General features: G+C 37.1%; 1 protein-coding gene across 1 annotated transcript in view; it reads right to left on the bottom strand.

Annotated features, from left to right (window-relative positions):
• The window catches only part of Slc31a1 (solute carrier family 31 member 1), a 33,523-nt gene that overhangs the window by 4,585 nt on the left and 5,492 nt on the right, over positions 1-23,446 (bottom strand). The window contains exons 2-3 of the mRNA XM_047525623.1: positions 2,187-2,348; positions 1,581-1,653 (exon numbers count right to left, since the gene is read on the bottom strand). Coding sequence (XP_047381579.1) covers positions 1,581-1,653; positions 2,187-2,312 — 199 coding nt within the window. The 5' untranslated portion in view covers positions 2,313-2,348. The remainder of the gene's footprint in view (positions 1-1,580; positions 1,654-2,186; positions 2,349-23,446) is intronic.

A 23,446-nucleotide genomic window follows, 5' to 3' on the forward strand; every position in this document is an offset into this window, starting at 1 on the left:
TGTGCTGTCCAGTTAGAGAGACAGCAGAGAAAAAGTACTGCAACTCTTAGTTTTTTATATTGTTACCTCTTTACCTACTCAGATAAAAGAGCAGCCAGGATGTCATTAATGAAAACCATGGCTTCTGCTGAAAAACACTCTTCCCCTCTCTCATGCTGGGGAGTGAACCTAGAGACTTGAGCATGCTAAGCATGTAATCTATCTGAGTTACACACCCAATTTACATTTTTTTCTTTCCAGAGAGGATCTTACTATTTTGCCCAGGCTCATCACAAACTCCTGGGCTCAAGTGATCCTTCTGCCTCAGCCTCCCAAGTAGCTGGGACTACAGGTATGCACCACTGTGCTAGGCTTACTTTCTGATTAAGATACAAAAAAATCACCTCAACAATACCCTTTGGTCTGGCTGCTTGACGTCATTAAATCAGTTCTGTTACATTGAAACTTTGTAGAATATCAAAAAGGGGAATAAAATATCTATTTTTTGAGACAGGGCCTTGCTATGCTGCCAGTCTGGTCTTGAACTCCTCAGCTCAAATGATCTGCCTCAGCCTCCTGTTAACAGGACTATTTTTAATTGCTGACTATATTTCTTCTTGTTTTCCCCTGGTACTCAGGGTTGGACCCAGGGGTACCCTACTACTGAGCTCCACCCCAGATCTTTTTACCTTTTATTGTAAAATAGGGTCTCCCTAAGAACATCCTCGAACTTGTGATCCTCCTCCCAAGTAACTGGGATTATAGGCATATGCCAGCGAGCTCTGTTGACTACATTTCTTGAATAGGCATTTCAATGTTGTTTTTGCACTGTGAAGTGTTGATAATGACAATAATGTATCACCCTGCTAATTTAACACAATACCTGAACTAATACAAGAGCCCAAAACCTATTGTGTAGATTCAGATACATCTGGTACCTAAAGCAGTCCAACTGACTATTGAGCTTCTGCAATTTGAATTTAAAGCATACTAATGCAACATGATAGACACAAAAAGATGGGTTATCACCTACTCTAAAACTGGATATGACTCTAAGAATTGGGAAAGATGTTGTCCATAGTTTAGTACCCAAGAAACAGCACTAGCCCAGACAGCTCTAAGAATGTCTGGGTCCTTGTCCCAGGTCTGACATGCTAACTCTATGGGAACTTGGGCAAGTCATTTTGCTATTTGAAGCTTAATATATCTATGAAACAGGAGAATTAGAATAGCTCAGTAGTTTTTAACCTAGGGTTATTTTGTGTTACTTGAACTTGGTCTTCAGACCAGTTCCATTAACTTATCAAACAAGGAAACACTCTGGAAAAGGATGAAAGGAAGTGAATTGCAAAAGGCTCCTATCTGGTATCTAAATTATTTTTCAGAGTTACAAAACACACACATTAATTAAGAGAGGTTTACCAGGGGAACCAAAGGGCCAAAATGAGCACTACTTTTAGAGGACAGGAAGCAGAGTAGTTATGTGACATGACTGTACTAATTCAGTAGTTTGGACAGCAAGAGGTGCTGGGTTTCCAAATTCTCTGTCACTATCTTTCATATGACTGTCACCTTCAAACACCACTTGATGGTTTACTCACCTCCAGCTGTATTGATCACCAAACCAGAAAACAATAGTTTCACATTCTTAAAGCCAAAGTAGAAGGTCATAGGCTGCCAGAAAACCAAAATAAGTTCATCAGAAATGACTGAAGATCCTAAATGACAATGTCAGGCAAAAAGGCTCAGCACATTTAAAAGTAACAGGTCTGGGTAAGGAGTTAAGCAGCGACATTTACGGGAGTGGAAAGCCTTCCCCCTCATCTTAGCATTACTGCCACAGGCCCTGAGCAGCAGCACTCCCCTGTCTCCACCCCAGCACTTGGGGTCTTCTTCTCTTTCTACCAAAAGCATAAAGCCCAGGACTTAATCCAGAAATGGGTGAATTTCAAAAGAAGGGAATAGAAAAGAAAAGAAAGAGTCTCTAAAAATCTTTGTTCTGGTGTGACTCTGTAAGTAACCTGCCACATGTAATAGGCAAACCATTTGACATGTTTGGGGATCTGCTTTAGCGCTTCCTCATTGGTTAGCTGACCTTTAAAGATAACAACCTTCCAGGACTAAACTCCCACTACGCCTGTGACCCGCCTGCGACCCGCCTGCGACCCGAGTGAGGCAGGGCCTGTGCTGCCTCTCCCAGCACTCACCATCATCATGTGGCTGTCTCCTCCGCCGTGGGAGTGCGAGGCTGAGGTGGTCGGGTGATGGTGAGACGGTGGCATGGTGCTACTGTGGTTCGTATGGTTCATCCCCATATGATGGGAATGGTCCATTTTCCCAGGAGAAGTTGAAAGTTGTCAGAAGAGTCTCTTAAGAGAAAAAATTATTTTTGCTTAAGTATACAAAAATATTGTTTCTTGATACTTTGTCTATATAGAATTTCATGCAACGAATGAATGAATGCTTTTCTAGCATCTTCATTCAGAATTATTTTTCATAATCTACAGATGGAGAGAGAAGTAACTTGGATTATAAGGGAACACCTTTGGAGACTATAGTAGAAAGATCTGTACCTATGGCTTAAGACACTCAAGACTTATTCTGCGGAGTTGTTTCTCCCCCCCCCCCCAATTTAAAAATTTTTTACTGATGCATTATAATTATACATAATAGTGGGATTCACTATGCCATATTCCATGTACCTAATGCAATTTGATCAGTCTTATTCCCTAGTACAGTTTTCTTTTCTTTTCTTTTTTTTTTTTTTGAGGTGCTGGGGATTGAACCCAGGGCCTTGTGCTTGCAAGGCAAGCGCTCTACCAACTGAGCTATAGCCCCAGCCCAACAGTTGTTTTTTTAAAAGACATGTTTAATATATGCTCAAATTCAAATATGAGATAAAGAGAAGAAAAGCAGCTTCTTTGGCAGGAAACAGATAATTTGTACTAATGTAAAAGGGATGCCATTAATGAAATTTAATTACCCTAAGGCTTTCTAATCATAAATGTCAGCAGATAAAAAGCTAATATTTCAGATAAGTCACCTAAGGGGATAGTCTGTGTTTAATCAGGATATTCCGATTCTATTTTCACTTATAGGAAACCAGACTTCAGCTAATTTAAATTTGAAGAAAGGTCTACTGTTGCCCTAGGCAAGCAGTGTGCTCGGACCTAAGATACACTTCCATCCCATCAGGACATTAGAGTTAACATGAAAAACAATGTATAAATTGGATAGTCTATATTGAATTAAGACTAGACATTGCATAGTCAGCCTTGTATCTTTATTATCACTTAGCATTTTATTGCAAAAGTCAACTTGACACATAAACCAAGGCAGGGGAGTGGGAAGTTGGAGTGTGTGGAGAGGCAGGTCTTGGTGGAATCTCTACATGTCTCTCAATTCCAATTTGTGGGAAAAAGAGTGGGTGTTAGAAATTCCAAGCAGGTATTCACGTTCATGAGCTCAAGTATGCTTCTCATTATTCATTCGAACTATTGATTGAAATATTTATCAAGTTCCTATCATAGGCCAAACTCTGAGCTATGTACTAGTAATTCAACAGTGAATAAAACAAACAAGGTAACTGATAAGGAACCAAATAAATAGAAGAATAATTTCAGGGTATGATTAGTGCTATAGAGGATATATACAGGGCAATATTACAACATTACCAAGAGGTAGTGGAGAGATATACTTTAGATAGGAGAGTTATTCAGGGAGCCACGTGTGTGTAACTCAAAACCACAAATATTCAGCCATCTATTTTCCCCTCTTCAACTTCTACCCCATGATTCTTAAGTAGACTTAAGAAACTGGCTTATTTCAGTAAAGGACAATGAGATGCCTCTGTTAGGCATAATCAAATTCTGCTCTGAATTTAAAAAAACTTTCATGCCAGACACTAAATTATTTTATAATTCTAGAACTTGACAGTCTGGTCCTATTAACCATTGTCATAAAGGGGCAGGATTGGAGGTACAAAGAGATATTTAATATGGTCTTTGTCCACCAATTTTTTTTTTTTTTTTTTTTTTTTTGGTACAGGCGATTGAGCCCAGGGACCTTAGGCATGCTTAGCAAGTGCTCTACCATTGAGCTATTCCCCCAGCCTTACAAAGGTTTTGTAGTAAACACTAAATAAAAGAATACACAGAAAGCATGCTCAAAGTGTCAATGACAGGACAATCAGTAAGTGGGTAGCAGTTCCTGACAAAGAGGAAATTATGGTGGGATGAAGAGATCTCTGGTATCTGAGTAATTATGAATTATGATTTACATAGGTAGCCATGTGTGTCTAACTCAAATACACAAATATTCAGCCATCTATTTTCTCCTCTTCAACTCATAACCTGTGAAATCAGGACGAAAAGGCTTTTGCCAGCCAGAATGACTGTAAACACATCCTCTAAAGAAACCAAAACAGAAGTCACAAATTTTGTTCTCTTCCAATGAAGAGTCTGGAAAATGATGATAACGTTAAAGAACCATAAGGATAATTTCATTCCATATTATCAACATGACTCATGGCCACAAAGAAGCAGTTAACATTTGCTGAGTGCTATCTGTTGTAGAAGACTTGAGGGAGAAACAGAAATGAACCAGACAGTCTTTCCTCAAGGAGTTTCAAGGCTAAAATCTAAAAGGTGAAACTGAACTGTCATAATATGCATTTGGAATATAAGACAACATGTAAAAAGATTGTTAAAAAAGCAAGAACATAGCACCACAAACTACCTAAAAGATGAACCCTTGATTTCCTGGTGAACTTTTACAACATTCTTCCTACTAACAATTTTTGAAGGCTCTCATTACCAATTAGAGAAATCTGTTCCTCTATACTACATTATCAAATATCTTTGGACATATCAATGACCTAGGAATTCATGGTCTAAATTTCAAAGAAACTTTGCAAACCTGTTTTGAAGTGTCATCTGTGCATAATACATTTCACATCCAAACATACAGGAAATAGAGCAGGAATAGAATCTACTTGCTTTCATTGTCAGTGGACAATGCACTTCTGTAATGGAATCCTATGGAAGGCTTACCGGTGGTATTTGTATAAAAAGGTATAAATCTAGTGGAAATGAACATATGAATATACACTGTAGGCTCAAACTCAACCCAAACCTAGTGAGTTCTTATGGTCACTAAAAGCTTTAGGCTGTGCTGGAGTTACAGTTCAGTGGTAGAGCATTTAAATGCATAGCAAGTGTGAAGCCCCTTGGGTTTGATCCCCAGCATTGCAACAATAAAAAATATTATTCTAGGAAAAACCCCATTGGCATATGTCAAACCTAAGTGATACCAAAAGAGGAGAAATTTACAAATTAATTATTAAAGCATAATAAATAAAAGCGATATTTTCTCTACTATTTGATGTGATGTGCCTTTTGTATTTGGATAACCCACCTTCTAAAACACACCTAACTCATTCTCTAAAACAGAAATTCTACATACAGGAAGTAAGCTGGTATTGTTGGTTTTCATCTATTTCCTTTAATAGCTTTACACTAAGATGACCCAGCCCAGCTTCTTCCAGAATAAAAAATGGGTATTGAAGAATAAGTCAAAATCCAGGGACTCAGCAATACTGTCTGCTCTCTCAATCTCTAATCTGAAGGGAATGGTTTAACTTCATGGCAATCATGAGCTGGGCTATTCTGGCTTTGGCTTATTTGGGTTTCTCTGAACTACATAGCCAATCTTACTTGATCTCTAAGACCGATTTTCTCTAATTTAGCTCCATCCTCACCATCTCTTTCTAAGAACTGAGTTCAAGGTCCACAAAGTAGCTGAACTTCACTTTTATGAAATCAGGGTTCCTGACTATAAAGCAATTATAAGTAAAGGAACCAGCAGAAGAGTAACAAGTGATAGGTGGAACCTCAATAAACTCTTGGTAAAATGATTTTTATTGCTTCATTGAATTTCTTATTTTTTAGGATAACCTATGTATATAATTCCAGGCAAAAACCTCCACCATTAACTTTTCCTCTTATCATTACTCTATCATCTCATCAAGTTTACAAATTATTTACAAAGAAGAATTCTAACAAAAAAATCTGAATAGATAACTCAGGGATAAAACTGAAAAACAACTTAAAATTCTTTTTTTTTTTTTTTTTTTTTTTTTTTCGGTACTGGGGATCGATCTCAGGGCCTTGTGCTTGTGAGGCAAGCACTCTACCAGCTGAGCTATCTCCCCAGCCCTAAAATTCTTAACTTTCAATCTATGATAAAATCTACCTACAACTTTTTATTTACTAAGGTGAGCTTATAGCTAGAAGAAAGATTAAAAATATTTTACTTTCATTTATATTTTTGTCAGTTTAGGTGTACTAGTCTTCCTTAACAGAATTCAAAGGAATCTGAATCTAGAACAGATTTTGAATGAGGGAATTTTATACAACAGGAAAATGTCTGTCAAAGAATTTGGAAGGTGCTCTGATTGTTTGATCTCAGAAAGTTACTTAGTTTTTTTGGAGCTGGTTTCCAGACTGTTGAACTTGGAGGAGGGATGCTGGGAGTATTAAATGAGATGACATACATAAAGCATCCAGCACAGTGCCTGGCAAATGGTAGCTGTTATCATTATGTGAAAGACCCTGAATGGGAAAAATCCAATAAGCAAACTTTGTGGGAGAAGATATTAATCAGCATATTAGTCTTCTATCAGTTTTTCTCCTACACAGTATCCTAGCAAACACCATTTTAGAGTTCCTTTTAGCCTATGTTGACTCTTAAGACCATGAAGTGGCTATCAACAGGCATGTGAATAGTTCCTAAGAGCTCCTTCTTCTAACAGAACACTTCTTGGATCTTTAAAGCGAGGACAAATGACCTAGGAATTGACTATTTTAAAAAATCAAGTACAAATTCACATTGAACTGAGTTCATGAAGAACAGTTCAGAAATCTCTTTCTCAGGAAGGCTTTACACTATTGGGTTTCTTGGGAACATTTATCTTGTCTTCAGTTAGGTACTTGAAGTTGGCTGTATGCCATTGTTTCTGCTGCCCCGAGTGCTATTAGAGTCAGGTTGCTGTACATGCTACTGAATGTCAGCCAGCTCCACATTTCTTTCTGCTTCCTCCTTTCCCTCATTTTGTAAATATGGTGCAGTATTTAAACAAACAGCTTTCAAAACTTCCTTGTATTCAAAGGTATAAAAATTTCCTCTGAGGATTATTTAAAAAAGAAGTTTTTCCTATTCCTGTCCCATCTCCCCTAACAAAGACTCATTATAATGCTTAAGGGTCAGACTTCTGCAAAATCTAAAATAGCTAGCAAAATAAACATGAATTTAATGAAAGAAGTCAGGAAGTTAGCAAGAGGGCTATATTCTGATGACCATTTTGAGTCTAAGCATAGGCATTATTTCTCACAGACTTAGTCTAAGCTTCAAATCCTCATATTTTTCTGGTGTTGCACAGGATGGATGAGAACCAATAATCTGTAGGGTCCATGGAGATTAGACCCCATAAAAAGACTACATAGAAGTGTCCGTACATTTGCTACATCGTCCCTCTTCCCTTGCTGAGGCAGATATAATCTGGAACCGCAGACAAAGTTGTAGGTAGATTTTATCATAGATTGAAAGTTAAGAATGTTAGGTTGTTTGTTTTCTGGAGACTGCCTACAATCTGTCCTGACTTCCAAGATAAGAGATAAGAAAGAAGGTTTTTATTTTTAAAACGATTAGGTTCATGTTCCTTTTTAGATCTGTAAAAACATAATACAAAGAGAAATCTTTCTAGTTGTTTTTCTGCTTTCTATAGCCATTACTTATGATTGGTGGCTTACAAGCTTTTGACAAGCACAGATATGGGAAATTCAAGGTCAAAGTCATTACATCACCATAAACAGGGATTCTGGTTTACGGACTATGTCCACATGATCAAGCAACAAGTTTCATTGAACTGCTTCTGCTTTTTAATGACCTTACGGGGTCAGTAGATATTCTGAGAAATGGTCTAGCTTTGCTTCACGAAGCTTTCAAGACTTCCTTATATTCGAGAGTCTGCCTCTGAGGGTAGACTATATTGGTGAATCTTCCTGTAGGTGAACTTTAAAATTCTCTTGATGGCTTTATGAAGTCCACCTTTAAGTTGTCCTTTAGCAAAAAGGGCAGTGAAGGAAATGGAGGACTCAAGGGGAGACCTTGATATAATTCAGTGATAAAAGGCATAGTTATCTATCTATATTCAGCATTCCAGGCAAATGTACTAGAGTTTGGAAACAATGTTGAGTTCCTAGCAAGTGGGAGGAAGAAATACAATTTGATCAATTTACAGGAAAAAGACCCTTGGCCTTGAAGGCTAGGATGTCATCTTATCACCTCCCTCCCACCCTGCCCCTGGCCTCATGTTCCTACTCACTTGCAGAAATGTGGTCGTAATTGTATGGCTATGACCACAGAACCTTCCGGATATTTTAACTACCTTTTCTTGGCCTGGCTCTTTCTTGAAGTGCAGTGGTAATAAGGATACTTAATTTTTTTCAATCCTTCTTATGGAGGTATTAGGCTTGAGAAAATCATAGGTCTCAGCAAGAATTAGCAGTAACTTACGGCTGTGGAAGTTTTGCCACACCAATACCATTACGCTGGGTAAGTAAAATAAACTGTGGAGGAGGTAGGAAAATAAATCAGGTCAATGGGAAAAAAGGAGACATACAAGACCTTAAAATTATATACATTCAAACATATATTATTCTCCCCAGATTAAGTGACAGGAACTGATATATAGCACTTACTGCAAATGTAGGCTTCAAACAGCAGTTCAGAACTCAGGAAAATAATTGCCAAAAACTCACCACCACCATTAGTTCTACCAATATACTCGCAAATGCAAAAAATGATCCTTAGATTTTTATCTTTTTTTTGGGGTGTGGGGATGGTACTGGGATTGAACCCCAGGCTCTCTACCACTAAGCAATACCCATAGCCCTGTTCATTTTTATTTTGAGACAGTGTCTAGCTAGACAGGGTGCCCAGGTTGATCTCAAACTTGTGATCCTCCTGCCTTAAGCTCCCAAGTTTCTGGGATTACAGGTATGTACAACCATGTCTGGCTTAGATTTTTATCTTTAAAATTTTCTTTCAATAAAACAATGGCTACCTTTTTTACCTTCTGACTTTTTGCCTCTGTTGACGATGATAAAAATAATTCTCACAAATTCTCACTTGTTGTTCTTCATAGCACTGATTGGGCTGAGAAAGATGTGGACAGACCTGGCCAAGAATTAACTTAGCAATTATTTGCAGATTTTAGTAATCATTATCATTGTTAGTTTTTCTTTCTTCACCACATACCAGAGTACTACTAATTCAGATAATCTGCATAGGAGTCCCTGCAAGCACATTTCAAGGAAAGAAACCAAACTGTGCACAGTCTACATACTCAAGTATCAGCAGAATTTATGTGGCTGAATTACTCATACATAAGACTCCTGGGATGCATCAAAAGTAACCAACTGCCAAATACACAAAGGGGAAAAGCACTTCAAACATTTACACTTAAAACTTGAAGAGTCTTCATTAAGAGGGGCCGATGATCTAGGCAAACAAGAAATGCTGCATGGAGTGACAAATTTTAAAAAGAATAAAACAGCAGCTATGAATTACAGGGAGCAGCTCTTTTATTCTGAAGCTCTTGGCTAAGCCTATCCATTAAGCAAAGAGGAAGATAAGTCAGGAACTGCCCTGAGAATCTTTCTCTAACTATAACCACAGAAAGACAAAAAGTAAACATGTCATTTGATTCTAATCAGATTAAGGAAAAAAACACTTTATTTTCAGATATTGGTTCAAGGTCACCCCTTCTATCATAAACTTCATCTGGTCTACCTTATTAAGCTGCTCAGACTGAGCAAAGGAGATGGGAAACCTGTTGGGCAGGACAGATCCTGGAGGAACTGCTTACATGATGAATTACACAGTCATTGAAGGCTATCATTTCCAAGAGAAAGCATGCCAATGTCCAACTTAATTTTTCAAATGTCCTAGATCATCTATCTCTTCTGAACAAATGTGAACCATACAATTACCATAGATGTAACAAAATATAAAGAAAAAAACTAAACATGAAAAAGAGACATGAGTGATAAATATTATATTGGGCAAATTATTTTATATTTTAGAGCTTCATTTTCCTTAACTATAAGAACAATAAATTATATAATAGAGTTCTACTCAGAGCTAAAACAAAATTCTACATTTTCTCAGTTCAGATTCCAGGAGAACAGAATGCCTTTCTTTCCTTGTCTTTACAATTAGGTTGTAAGCTCTGTAAGGACTGTATCATTTATTTTTACTTCTTTTTTTTTTTTTTTTTTTGGTACTGGGAATTGAACCCAGGGGCACTTAATCATTGAGCTACATCCCCAGCCCTTTTTATTTTTTATTTTGAGGCAGGGTCTTACTAAATTGTTTAGGGCCTTGCTAAATTATTGAGGCTGGCCTCAAACTTGTGATCCTCCTGCCTCAGTCTCCTGAGTTGCTGGGATTACAAGTGTATGCCACCACACCCAGCTAGGATACTATGTTATTTATCTTTGATCTCTTGCATTTTTTAATGTCCTGCACATAGTAGATTACAATAATGTTTGTGGAAATAAATTACCTTTTTTTCTGCATTTCTCCCTTGTCAACTTTATTAATGTATATATTTTAAAATATATATATTTTTAGTTGTCAATGGATTTTTAAATTTTTTTATATGTGGTGCTGAGTATCAGACACAGGGCTCACACATGCCAGGCAAGCACTCTACCACTAAGCCACAACTCCAGCCCCTCTCCCTTGGCAACTTTAGACAAAATAATACCTTAATTTTAAATGATACACTGAGAAAAACCTCAATTTCCTCTTTACCACCTTAACGAATCTGAAATACTAGATAATATTTGATGGATATGCTTAGAAATTATTCAGTAGCTCTATCTCAAGAAGTAACAAAATGTAGTCGAACATCAAGTTGAACTTGGAAATGTATTACAAATTCACCTTGTTCCAACTATTCATTTCCTAAAAACCTAGATCCCGAAATCACAAAGCTCTTTGGAAGATCTGAACATTTACATTTCTGGTCTAATCTGCCTTTGTAGATATCTTTGTAAAATATCTGTTTTGAGACAAATGTGAGGAGAGCAACTGTAAACAAAATTCACACCTGTTTTGAAAAGCAGCAGAGGACATTAGCAGCCATTGACCTTTTCTGTGGTCTGAAATGCTGCTCAGACCTGCACATGAATTAAGTCTGTAGGGCCTAAACCTTGACAGGAGACACATAAAAGGGCAGAAGAGGAAACAGAGCAAACTGTAAGATAAGATCAACTTAAAAATGTTTTTACTCTTTATATCTATCAAATCAATAATTGCATTTAACCTGAACAAGTGACATGGAAAGAAATAACAACATTCCTTCCTGTGAGTCCAACTGTTACTTTATCCTAACAATATCTCTTCTAAGATGGAGGAACCAAGGCCTAGAGAGAGCTTGAATAGCCTGTCCAAGGCTATACTAGAAGGCTGTGGAGGTACTGTTGCTAGAACCTAGGGATCTCCTCACTCCCAGGTCCATTGAATCAGCTTTACTCTTGTCCCAGTGAAATGTTTTACATCCACAAATGTCATAATTTTGGTCACTTGACCTAATCCCCAGTAATTCAGAAGATTGACCTAGCCTGCCTCTGGGTTTCAACATTAGCAGCATTATTACAAACGTGGGTTTTCCTAATGGTACCCTGCCTCTGTTCATTCCATTTGATAAATCAATGATATTTCAAATTAATCTACCTAAGGCATGACTCTATTTATCTGCTCAAAAAATTCCACTGCCTATTAACCTCTCCATTGTTTATTAACTTCCTTGGTCTGAAATCACAAGCCTCTAAAACAAAGATCTCAACCTACCTTTCTGCCTACGTGTACCTTATGTTCCAGCCAAAAGAGTCTGACAGTCTGTTTCTAGTGCTCCTAGGACAAACTCCCATGCCTCCCATCCCTCTCACTGTTCTTCAGTCTGGAATGTCCATCCTTACAATCTCTAATGCAACAAATCCTCCCACTCTTCCAAGGCTAGTTCTAGAATCACTAAATATCTCCAGTATATTGGGAGTAGGTCTCACCATATACCCTAAAATGTTTTTGAAATCTCTTCAATCTGTGCCTCTTTCTGACATCATGTTGACCGAATGAACGGTATGGAGAAAAGGCAGGAGAAACAGTTGAATGGAGGTATTTCTCCAAAATTTCTTCTCAACTGCAGACAGTTAATGAGCCCCTCGTGGATGCTACTCTTTATTAATCCAGCTAAGGAGAGAAGTCTGATTCAAAACAGCGAGGCCTGGAAAGAGATGCATAAGGCATTTCTTCATCTATATGCAGATCACCTGAAATTACAACCTGAGTGTCCTATCAGGTCACAGAATCTAAGCATTGGAAAGACTTTGGAAGTCAGTGATGGAACACCTCATGCTATACAAATTCTATAATCACTATTGCAACAGCACTAGGAACTCCTCAGGCAAGTTGCTCCCTTTAGAAATGGACGCACTCTTTTCAGTAAAGCCAAATACAGAAGATGCACCATAGGAATCTGAATCTTGTTATTTGATGGCGATAATGTTGGTCAAAGAACCAGCATGCCAAGCTAAAGTGGTTTTTATACTCTGATGCTTACTATTTGTATGTATTTCTCCAAGCTGGGATTTGCTTTTTAGGATCCACAAAGAGGAACTGCAAAGACAAATCTATCTATCTTCAGCCCCGCTTCTGATATTGACACAGTGATTTAATGCCTGCCGACTGATACGGAAGTCTGTCTTTCTGTTACAGGCTTAGCTTTCCAGCCTTATGTCAATCTGTTCATATTCATATCCCTGTATTCTATTAAAACTGATCTCACTTTTCAAATTTAGCACTTTGACACCCTGTGTGCTTTCTTTTTGGGTTGTGTCATCCTCTGGGATTCCTTTTCCCTTCCATTTCTGTATATGTAAAAATCCTGCCACAATTTTTTCAACATGTATTATGCACTAAAAATGTGACAGAATGAATGATAAAGCTAAACATGGCGCCTGTTCTTGTAAGTTATATCTAACTCATTCTTAAAGGGTTAGTTAATATGTCACTTCTTCCATGAGTTTTTTTTCTTGAATTCCTAATAGAAGAAAGCTCTTTCATTCCTGAAATTCCCTAGTAATCTTCTCTCAAGAAAATTTTAGCTTACAGTTCTTAAAATACAAGATAAAAAATGTTACTTACATAGGAAGTTCCTTGAAGTGTTTTAATTTCCATCTCCTTAGAGCCTCTAGAAGAATATTCAGTCAATATTTGTTAATTCAAAAAGTATTTATTATTAATTCTCAGAAAATCCACGTGGGCTGGGCACAGTGGCACATGCCTGTGGGAGGCTGAGGCGGGGGATCTGAAGTTCAAGGCCAGCCTTAGCAATTTAGCAGGACTTTCAGCAAAAGACAAAATAAAAAGGGCTAGGAATGTAGCTCAGTGGTAAAGCATGTGGGTTCAATCTCCAGTACCAAAAAACCAACCAACCAACAAAAAACCCACCAAATCTGTGTGCAGTTCAGTATCTATCTATAAGGACCCAGATGCAAAAAGATAAGATATTTGCCTTTGTGGTGCTACTCTCAAGGAGGAAACCTTCATTAAACATCTAAGCAAATAAATATGCATAGGCATAAACAATTATAACTTGTGACAGTGGTATGAAGGAAGTAAAAACACAGCTGAGGTAGATAAGAGCAGCAAGAGAAGCAATTAGATGGAGTGGGACAGGTGGGAAGAGAGAGAGAGAAGGCCGCCTTAAGAAGGTGACATTAAACAACTGATAATATTACCGGAGTTTGGTAAAAGGGCAAGTAAGTATCCTACTGAAGTGAGAAAAGAATCAAGGGCACGCAAGGTAAATGTGAACACAACATACTGAGGGAGAGGAGGGGTGGCCATTGAGGCTGAAGAGACTCTTTCTGTAGTGCTGGGTATTGAAGTAACAGAGAGGGGCAAAAACAGTATCAGGAAGGACTCAAAGGTCATTTTAAGGAGTCTAAATTTTATTTTGAGGGTTACTGGAGCTATTTAAGGGTCGTAAGCAGGGAATTATGTGATCAGATTTATGTTTTAAAATATTGGCTTCTATGTAGAATAACTGGTCTTTATTTGTCCTTCCCTAACAGTATTTCCAGTTCAAGTTCTTATATGAAGCAGATTTATAGAAAGAAAGAAAAAATCTTTAGAGAGCCATGGGCTATAATTGTTTAATTTGCCAGAATACAGAAAGATATGTTAAAACTTTAGAAGGAGAAGAACCATCTGATTCTGGTTATAATAGAGTTTGAGGGGCAAAAACCAAAGAATATTCTACAAGGATTAGTAAGAAAAATTAATTCCTGGCTTTTAAGAGCTTCTCAAGTCACAAGCCATATAGGGGAGAGCTGAGTTTACTGACTACTGTTAAGAGTGTGGAGTTAGTACTCAAATCTAACTTTGCTAATTTTTAGATGAGTCTCCTAGTGACATTTCCTATAAAAGTCCTATGGGTCTTTAGGTTGGCAATGAGCATTCTGCGTGGAGGTTGCTAAAGGGACTGCACTGATTTCAAAACCACTTTGATAAATGACTCAAGTCTCACACCTGCTAGTTAAATAAATAGTTCCAGGAGAAATATGGGCAGCAGAATGTAAGACACACTGTAAATGCCTAATAGATTTTACCTGAACTACGCAATCTATGTTATAACTGTACATATTCAACAATGACATAAAATAAACCCCACTTCTCATACATTAGCAACTAGTGGAGGATTCATGCAATTCCAGTTTTTAATGCTCTGCTGTAAGGACAGGGGAAAACATACTAGACTGAGTCCAAGATCTAGATTCTGGTTCCAACTCCATCATGTTGAGTTCTTTTGAATAAAATACTTTCTTCAAGCTCAGCATTATGAACATTGGGGGCTGTATACTTCTTTATTGTATGAGTTGTCCTATGTATTGTAGGGATTTAAATAGTATTCCTAGCTTCTGCCCATTATAGTGACAACCAAAAATGTCTACAGATATTTCCAAAAGTGCCCTGGGGGGCAAAATCACCCTACCCCTTGAGAACCACTTTAATTCTCTGAGTTTTAGTGTCTCTGAAACTCATGTGAACATGGAGACAGTATCTGTTTTGTATACCTTCAGGATAGTTAAATGATTCAAATAAGACAGTTAATGGGGAAAAATGAGGGGGAAAATAGCATATAATAAAGGCAAAAGTGCTATTATTACAGCGTGAATCATTATCTGCTCTGAGTGCTGAACAATGAGGTCAAAGAAAAAGCATTTGCTGGCATGATGCATCGTAGGTACAGATTAAGGACACAAGCAGGATAATGTCTTTTACATAGGTATTAAAGAAATATTTGGTATTTGATTGACTTTAAGTATGGGGGGTCCAATAGTAACTTCATTTAACTTTTGTGCCATATTTCCAGGCACACTTTTTCTGAATATTAATGAACCACAACAGTATGGGATGTTTCCAAACCTAACTCCACTTAAAGGGCAGGTCTGAATTAAAGAAGAATGGTTACTCATCTTACAGATGAAAATCAAGATAGAGAAGGTTAACTGACTAGCCCAGGTCACAGAGTAGTTAGTCAAGTGACAGTGAGTCACTAGAACCCTGACTCTGACCTCAAGTCCAGTGTTCTTTCTATTATTTATAAAATAGTACTTCTACCCACCTATGTTATGTCCCTGTCTCAGTGCAAAGTTAGTTTTTTTGATTTCTGGGGGCAACCCAGGAAAGTGAGATAAGTAAGGAGAAATAGTTTTGAGAGAAACTTAAAAAGGAACATAAACCTATTCCTATTAAGAGGTGTAACTGAGCAGTGAGGTGGCATATGCCTGTAATCCCAGGTACTCCAGAGGTGCCAGGCTGGAATATCATAAATTCAAGGCCAGTCTGAGTGACTTAGTGGGACTCTATAAAAAAAGGGGGGGGGGGCTGGGGATATAGCTCAGTGGTACAGTGCTTGTGTAGCATGCACAAGGCCCTGGGTTCAATCTCCAGTCACACACACACACACACACACACACACACACACACACACTACATATATCCCCCAAAAATAAAATAAAAATTAAAAGGCATAGTTGAATATTTTGTGCATTCAGGATAAACCAATGTCAAGTCATTCAAGCATTCTGTCAAGTTTATGAAATTCTTGCCCATTAAGCTGTCCAGGAGGAGCTAAATCTAATTGTTACCTACGTCCACAGTTGTGTCTTGCAGTGCTCTCTACCATGTTTATGGCACAGAATAGATGCTAAAACTGTGACCTATTCTTGGTTGACCTACCTCTACATGGCTCTAAGTGAAAGAACACATTTCAGTATTCTTTTACCCAAATGCCATTCTACATTTTCACTGTTAGAATTTTTGAGAATAATTCATAAAAAGTCACATTTTACTCCTTTAAAATACAAGAACACCTCTGATTATAATACCTTGTGTGAACTTTCAAATATTAAATGTTGTCACAAAGAGTCGTCATTCCCAACCAGTGACGCAACAGTTTTCTGGATAATTGCCAGGTAATATATGTGTGGGAGCCTACCTCAACCTTTATAGTGATTAGAATTTGAAAGAACACAAGAGTAGAAATTTCAGTTCTATCCCTGGTTCTTCTGTAACATTAGGTAATTTAGTCTTTCTGGTCACAGTTTCCTTAGTCAAGGGATGAAATATTCATTTTTAGAGCCTTGGAAAAGTTTAGATGCATATAATAGTTTTAATGAGAAGCAAAAGCCTACTTGTTTTTTAAAATGCACTCTGAATAATAATTGATATGCTTTAGATACTATAACATTTCAGGAGCTTATCAAACACATTTCTGAGCATCTAGTATTTTCCAATTTGCCAATCTTAAAGAAAAATCTCCTCTGAGAGGTACCTTGCCTAAGCAGAAACAGCCAGAACAAGAACCTTCTCTGTCCTTGGAGTCAGACTGCTGACTACCAGGGGCCCTGCTGCCAACTCAAAACAAGTTGCTAAGACTCTGTGCAAGTAATACATACACATAAAACTGGGGCAATAAAATCTCACAATATTATAGATAGCAAATGCAAATATGTATATGAAAGTGACTGACACATTAATAAGATGCATAGTAAATAATAAATGCTAATTACTTTCCTCATAACTTGAGTGCTTCTCAAAGTATGGTCCAAAGACCTCCTGGATCAGAATCATCAGGGACATTTGGCTAAAAATGAAAATTATGGCCCCTACTTCACACAACTGAATTGCCTTCCAGGGAGTAGGGCCTCAATATTTAGATATTTATCAAACCAAACAGGACTTCTTATGCACTCTAAAACTAGACAACCACAATTCTGATTACAGAGATGTACAACATAGATACATAGTACAAGAGTCTTCCTTTATTCACTGTTCTGCTTTCTGTGGTTTGAGGGGTGAATACAATATACTTGAGATATCTTTAAAAAGAGAAAGAGAGAGAGAGAGAGAACATTCACATAACTTTATTTCATATACTGTTATAATTTTTCTATTGTATTATTATTGTTGTTAATCTCTTACTTTGCCTAATTTATAAATTAAATTTTATCACAGGTATGTATGTATAGGAAAAAACAAAATATATGTAGGGACTGGTACTACCTGCAGTTTCAGACATCGGGGTCTTGGAATGTATCTCCTATGGATAAGTGGCGGTGGGGAGATACTATACACAGAATCTAAGGTTTGGATGTTTAATGAGTGAGAGTTTAAAAAAAAAAAAAAAAAGTCAAAAAGTCAACCAGAAACTGAAATACAGCATTTGTTTATTTTGAAATTCCAACAAGGGCACAGAGCTAGCCTAATCTCACTAAAAATTTACACCTACCATCACCTGATAATCAAAGAACCCTTCATCTTTCTTAACTCTTCTCAAATATGAATACAATCTTTAAGTTTCAGATGAAGGGGAAAGTATGTATTTTCTGTAGTTTATTTTTCTACACTAGTTGTGAAACAGGGTTTGAACAACCAGAAAGATGGACCTCAAACAGGAAGTGCACCATTTTGCTGAGACTTTTTAATTCCCTCTATATGAAGAAATTATGGCCTGTAATTCCCAATATGATTACTCAAAATTAAGATCTGCTCCCAGCTGACCACTCCAGAGTCTGTCCCTACCCAACAACTGCATTTTTGAGATTGGAATGTGGTTTGAGATCCTGAATAGCCCACCAAACACAAACACAAATCATGAGAAGGAAGCTGTGGGCAGAAAAGATATTTTCTCTTTCTTTGTTATGGCAACTCTCCAAATGCAGCAAGGGATCTATATTCATTCTCTAACTGGTAAAACTGTCCTTACTGGTTGTGGGCCCTTGGGCAAATTACTTAACACCTCTGTGCCTCAGCTCTAAAATAAGGATAATAGAAGTAACCTATCTCATAGTGTTGTTTTAAGAGTTATCAGGTGTTCACTAAAGCAATGGCCAAGTGGCTAAGAGAGCAGGTTAGTTTCCTCTATAAGAGGGATGACCATAGCACTGTGTCACGACAGTATGTATTTAAACACTATCTTTTTTTAAAATATTTTTTTAAGATGTTGACAGACCTTTATTTTATTCATTTATTTATATGTTGTGCTGAGAATTGAACCCAGTGCCTCATGCATGCTAGGCAGGTGCTCTACCACTGAGCCACAACCCCAGCCCTAGACACTTTCTTAAACACAGTGCCTAAATATAGTAGGCCCTTGACAAAATCATTATTATTACTTCTTAGTCTAGTGTCTTCTCCAAACTAGACATTGGTAGAATTCCCCAAATCCTTTGATTTGCCCTCCATTGATTATTCCATAGCCAATCATTCTTTCTAATCTCTTCAATTCTTAATTTGGGGGACCTTAGGGGGATTCTAGTGAGTACTAGCCATTTAACTTTACAGGCAGGGATGTCTTTCACCTATATAATCATGTGGTCAGTCATTTTCTTCAATCTGACTCCTATCTGCATCCTATTTTCTTTTAAACATTTCAAAGTTCCTGGCTTCTGCCTCTGTTTTCTGACTTTAAACAATACTTTTTCTTATTACTCTATTTCTATGGTAATTTCACTAGGATTTTTGAAAGAAAAGGAGATCAGTTCAAAATGTTATCTTGAAATAGAAATATGATACATTTTACTTTATTGTTGTCCATCCTGTCTACATTCTAGTTTCTTAAGAGTCCTAACAATTCTAAGCTATAGGAGCACCATGTGTCCTGTGGTCTTGCTGAAACCATAATGGAGGAAATTCTTTTTAAGGCCAGTTTTCTAGAAAGTTCATGAAACTTTTTTTTTTTTTTTGGTGGTAGTGGGGATCAAATTTAGGCATGTTAAGCAATTCCTGTAAGACTGAACTACATCCCCAGACCTTCTACTTTGAGACAATGTCTTGCTAAATTGCCCAGGTTGGTCTGGAACTCGTGATCCTCCTGAGTAGCTGGGATTATAGGTATGCATCGCCATGTCTGGTGTGAGACTTTCACAGATTGTCTTAGTAGGCACAAAGAAGCCCAACAAAGGCACCTAGCTTCCATCATTCAGCAGAGATTTCCCCAGGGGCTCTGGCACTGAGGAAAACTTACATTTGGAAAGGAAGGACTACCTAAGAGAGCTGCATGTTTGGCCTTATAGTTCTGCCCTCAGAGTTGTGGGCCACAAATGGGCTTGGTTATCTATAATCTCACAGAGTTTACCAGGGCTATTTCAAATACAGACTATGAGTGCTTAAAGCATGGTCCACAGTTTTCCTTATTCTAAAATCAGAAGAATTATAATTAATCAAATTGTGTCTTTTAAATGTATAGCTTCATTCACTTATAAGCTGGAGTTCATATTAATTTAATATTCACTTTGCTCTTTATGATTTCACACACATAAAATGGGATTCGTGTGAATAAAAGACATGTTTATTTTGGTTTGTATATACCTATGTTTTTCTTACTGAGTATGCCTAACTCCATTGCTACCACCAGCGCATAACAAAAAAAAAAATTTTCCAACTTTTAAACGGGAGCACTAAGAATGGCAGTGGGAGCTAGAAAGATATGTGTGTGCATATACTTAAACACAGACATCTGCTTCTCTTTAGGATTATTACTTGCTCTCTTGTCCTTTCCCAAACCATATTAAGTGTGCAAAGGGATGGTTGAAAGGTGTAGGGAAAAGGACAGATACAACACTGGAGAAGGTAGCAAAATAGAGGCTGAATAAGTGACATCTACTCTGATTCAATTCAACAAATATTTACCAAGTACCTTTTGTCCCAGGGACCATAGGGAATTCAGGGACAAAAAGGATAAAGGCTCTGCCTTAAACCTGCTATTGCACACCACAAATTTCATAAATGGCTTATGGCACCTTGAAGGAGAAGAAGAAGGAGAAAGAGATAGAGGGAGGGAAGGTTAGTAGGGAAGGTTAACAAGATATGAGTGGATGACAGAATTCTGACCTGCTTTATGGCCCCTAGCATCTCAAAAAGAAAGGTGACTGTGAAATCACACACTTCACAAAATTATCACAAACCCTACAATCATCTAAATATCTGGGAAGATAGTAAAAACACATAACAAACATATTAGTTAGGTTTTCTTTGTTTTACCTTTCAATTTCATTCCCTACATAATTGTAATAAAAAGCAAATCTGAATCCTCTACTTGGTAAACACAGTTGGGGGACAGTCTCCTTTTGTTCTGAGTTTATCCTTATTCACCTTGCAAATGAACTCTTAAGTAATACACTGAAAAACACTAGAAGAGTCCATAAGACTGCAACACAGGTAACTTGAGTGCAGTCTGCAATTCAATATAATTTTGATGAAGTTACCTATGTATGGCCCTTACTTAAGATTTGGTCTCTGAATAAGATATAAAAATTAAGACATTCCAAAAAATGACACTTTTCAACTCTTTCACTACTCATTGGCAATTAAAGTCTTACAGATCAGAACTAGAAGAATTCGGTTATCAGTCTGATGCATATACACTTTGAACCAGCTTCTAAATATTTATCCTATGGATATATTTGTAACAGTTCTCATACTGTTATATGTATAAAATTATTCATTGCAGGCATATTTATAATAGCAAAATAGAAAAAAATACAGCTTAAATGTTCATTGGCTGGGCTCTGATTAAACAAGTTATCATATTTCCATAAGATACTTTACAGCTATAAACAAGAATGAGGAAGCTCTACACAGAGATATAGAATGATCTCCAAGATATATTATAAAATGACAAAAGGGTGGTTGTACTGTATACTATTATTTTTTAAAAATGCAAAAAGGGAAGATGGCTATACATATTGTTGCATTTTTAAATATTAAATTATTATCAAATCCAATCTTTATTTTTTTTTTATTATGGTGCTGGGGATTAAACCCAGGGCCTTGTGTATGCTAGGCAAGCATTCTACCACTGAGCCACATCCCTTTATTTTATAGATGGGGAAACTGAGGCAAATATTCTTAAATTGACACTAATATGCTCTCTATTCAGTTGAAATCAGCTTCTGAAATGAGGTTCTGTAACACTTGGCTAGCCTCTTGCCTCAATCCTCCATTTCTCTGGATGGTTTGCTGGGAAGTGGCTGAACAGGAGGGGTTTCTGAGCTTCACATATCCTGTTGTGGTTGCAAACAACATAGCAGCTTTTATTTCTCTTGCCCACTCCCACCTTTCTGTACAAAGAAGATCAAATATACAACTGCATTCTTCACAAAGGCCTTTAGAAAAGCTTTTATTTGCCTGGTCCCAATAGCACAACTCAAATTTGATATGTCAAACAAACAAACTGAAAAGGTCTTTAGTTATGCAATGACAGAAGGGCCTAAGTCCAATGGGGAGTGGATCTCCCAGCTACTACACTCCACTTCTCTGATGGCTTTTGTTGCTGGTTAAGCCACAAACTGGAATAATGCAATCATGAGATGCCCACTTCATACTCCCCTTACAGGACTCTTTGGAGTCCTGACACATTTCTAGTTTGCTAATCATGACTACTTTAGTATGATTTATGTAAAGATTTCAGAGTGTTTTCTAGATAGTAGAACAGAGGAAATGCTGCGTTATGTATCAAAGACTGTGAGCGCTAGATCTAAGTTCATCACATCAGCTATGTTACATTAAGTGGACCACCCAAACCCACTAAGGACTATTTTCTTCAACTGTAAAACAGATATAAAAATATCTACACTGTCAATCTCACAAAGTTGTAAGATTCAGATAAAATAAACTTTCTAATTCAAAAGTATATTAAGTATGAAATATTATTAATAATATCTTACTGGCTCATGAAATAAGATAATTAATCTCAGAAAGGAGATTTCTAAGTCACACATAGGGTTCACTTTCATGTTACTTAAAGTATACAGCCTTTCATATTTGATCTGAAGAACACTAATTAGATATATATCCATCAACAGAGCATTCTTTAACTATCTTGGTATAATCAAAGGCAGAACAAAAGTTCTCTATGTTTAACCTTTTCTTTTTCTTCTTTTTTTGCAGTACCAAGGATTGATCCCAGGGGCATTTTACCACTGAGCCATATCCCCAGCCCTTTTCATTTTGAGACAGGATATCATTAAGTTGTCAAGGCAGGCCTTCGACTTGTGATCCTCCTGCCTCAGCCTCCAAGTCTCTGGGATTGTATGATTTCAACTGTCTAGATTACAGTGTTGTTGGTTTGCCTGGGAATTAATATGGTGTGAGACAGAAACTCAAAAACATTTGAACTATTTTTTTTTATTCAGTAGGAAAATGAAATTAAATCTATTACACTAATAATAAGAATTTATGCCCATTCAAAACATTAATAAAAGATGATTTAATGAAGACCTGGGTTCTAGATCTGATGTGTGATCCTGAGGAACTTGGTCTATTCATTCATTCACTCATTCGTTCAATATTTATTGCAAGAAGTTACTATGATGAATCCCTATCCTAAAGAAGCCCAGTCTGGTGAAGAGGGAAGCATGATTAAAATACAGTCAGAGATATACAGGACAGAGATTATGCAAAGGGTTGAATGAGAGCTAATAAAAAGCCAAGAGAAAGGGTAGGATGATTTGGATTATTATCTCGAATTTTGAATTGAGAACAACAAAGGTTTGAGAGTGAATGTGAATAAAATGAAATGACTCCTCTGAAGGTAACAATTCATACCAAGAGTCTCTGATCCTTAAGTCTATTCCTTTCCTTCTTGTTTCCAACTTGGCTGTGGGGATACAGAGCGCTCCTCTTTCATTTCATAAATTGAGTGACTACATTTTAGGTTCTCTAATCTGCCTCAAGATTATACAAACACTTATCACAGTCTTATAATAACTTTACTATCTATTTAGGAAAGATTCAACCTGCTAAAAAAAGGTCCTTTAACATGTCACTG

This window comes from Sciurus carolinensis, chromosome 14, assembly GCF_902686445.1.
Source record: "Sciurus carolinensis chromosome 14, mSciCar1.2, whole genome shotgun sequence".
Lineage (NCBI taxonomy): Eukaryota > Metazoa > Chordata > Mammalia > Rodentia > Sciuridae > Sciurus > Sciurus carolinensis.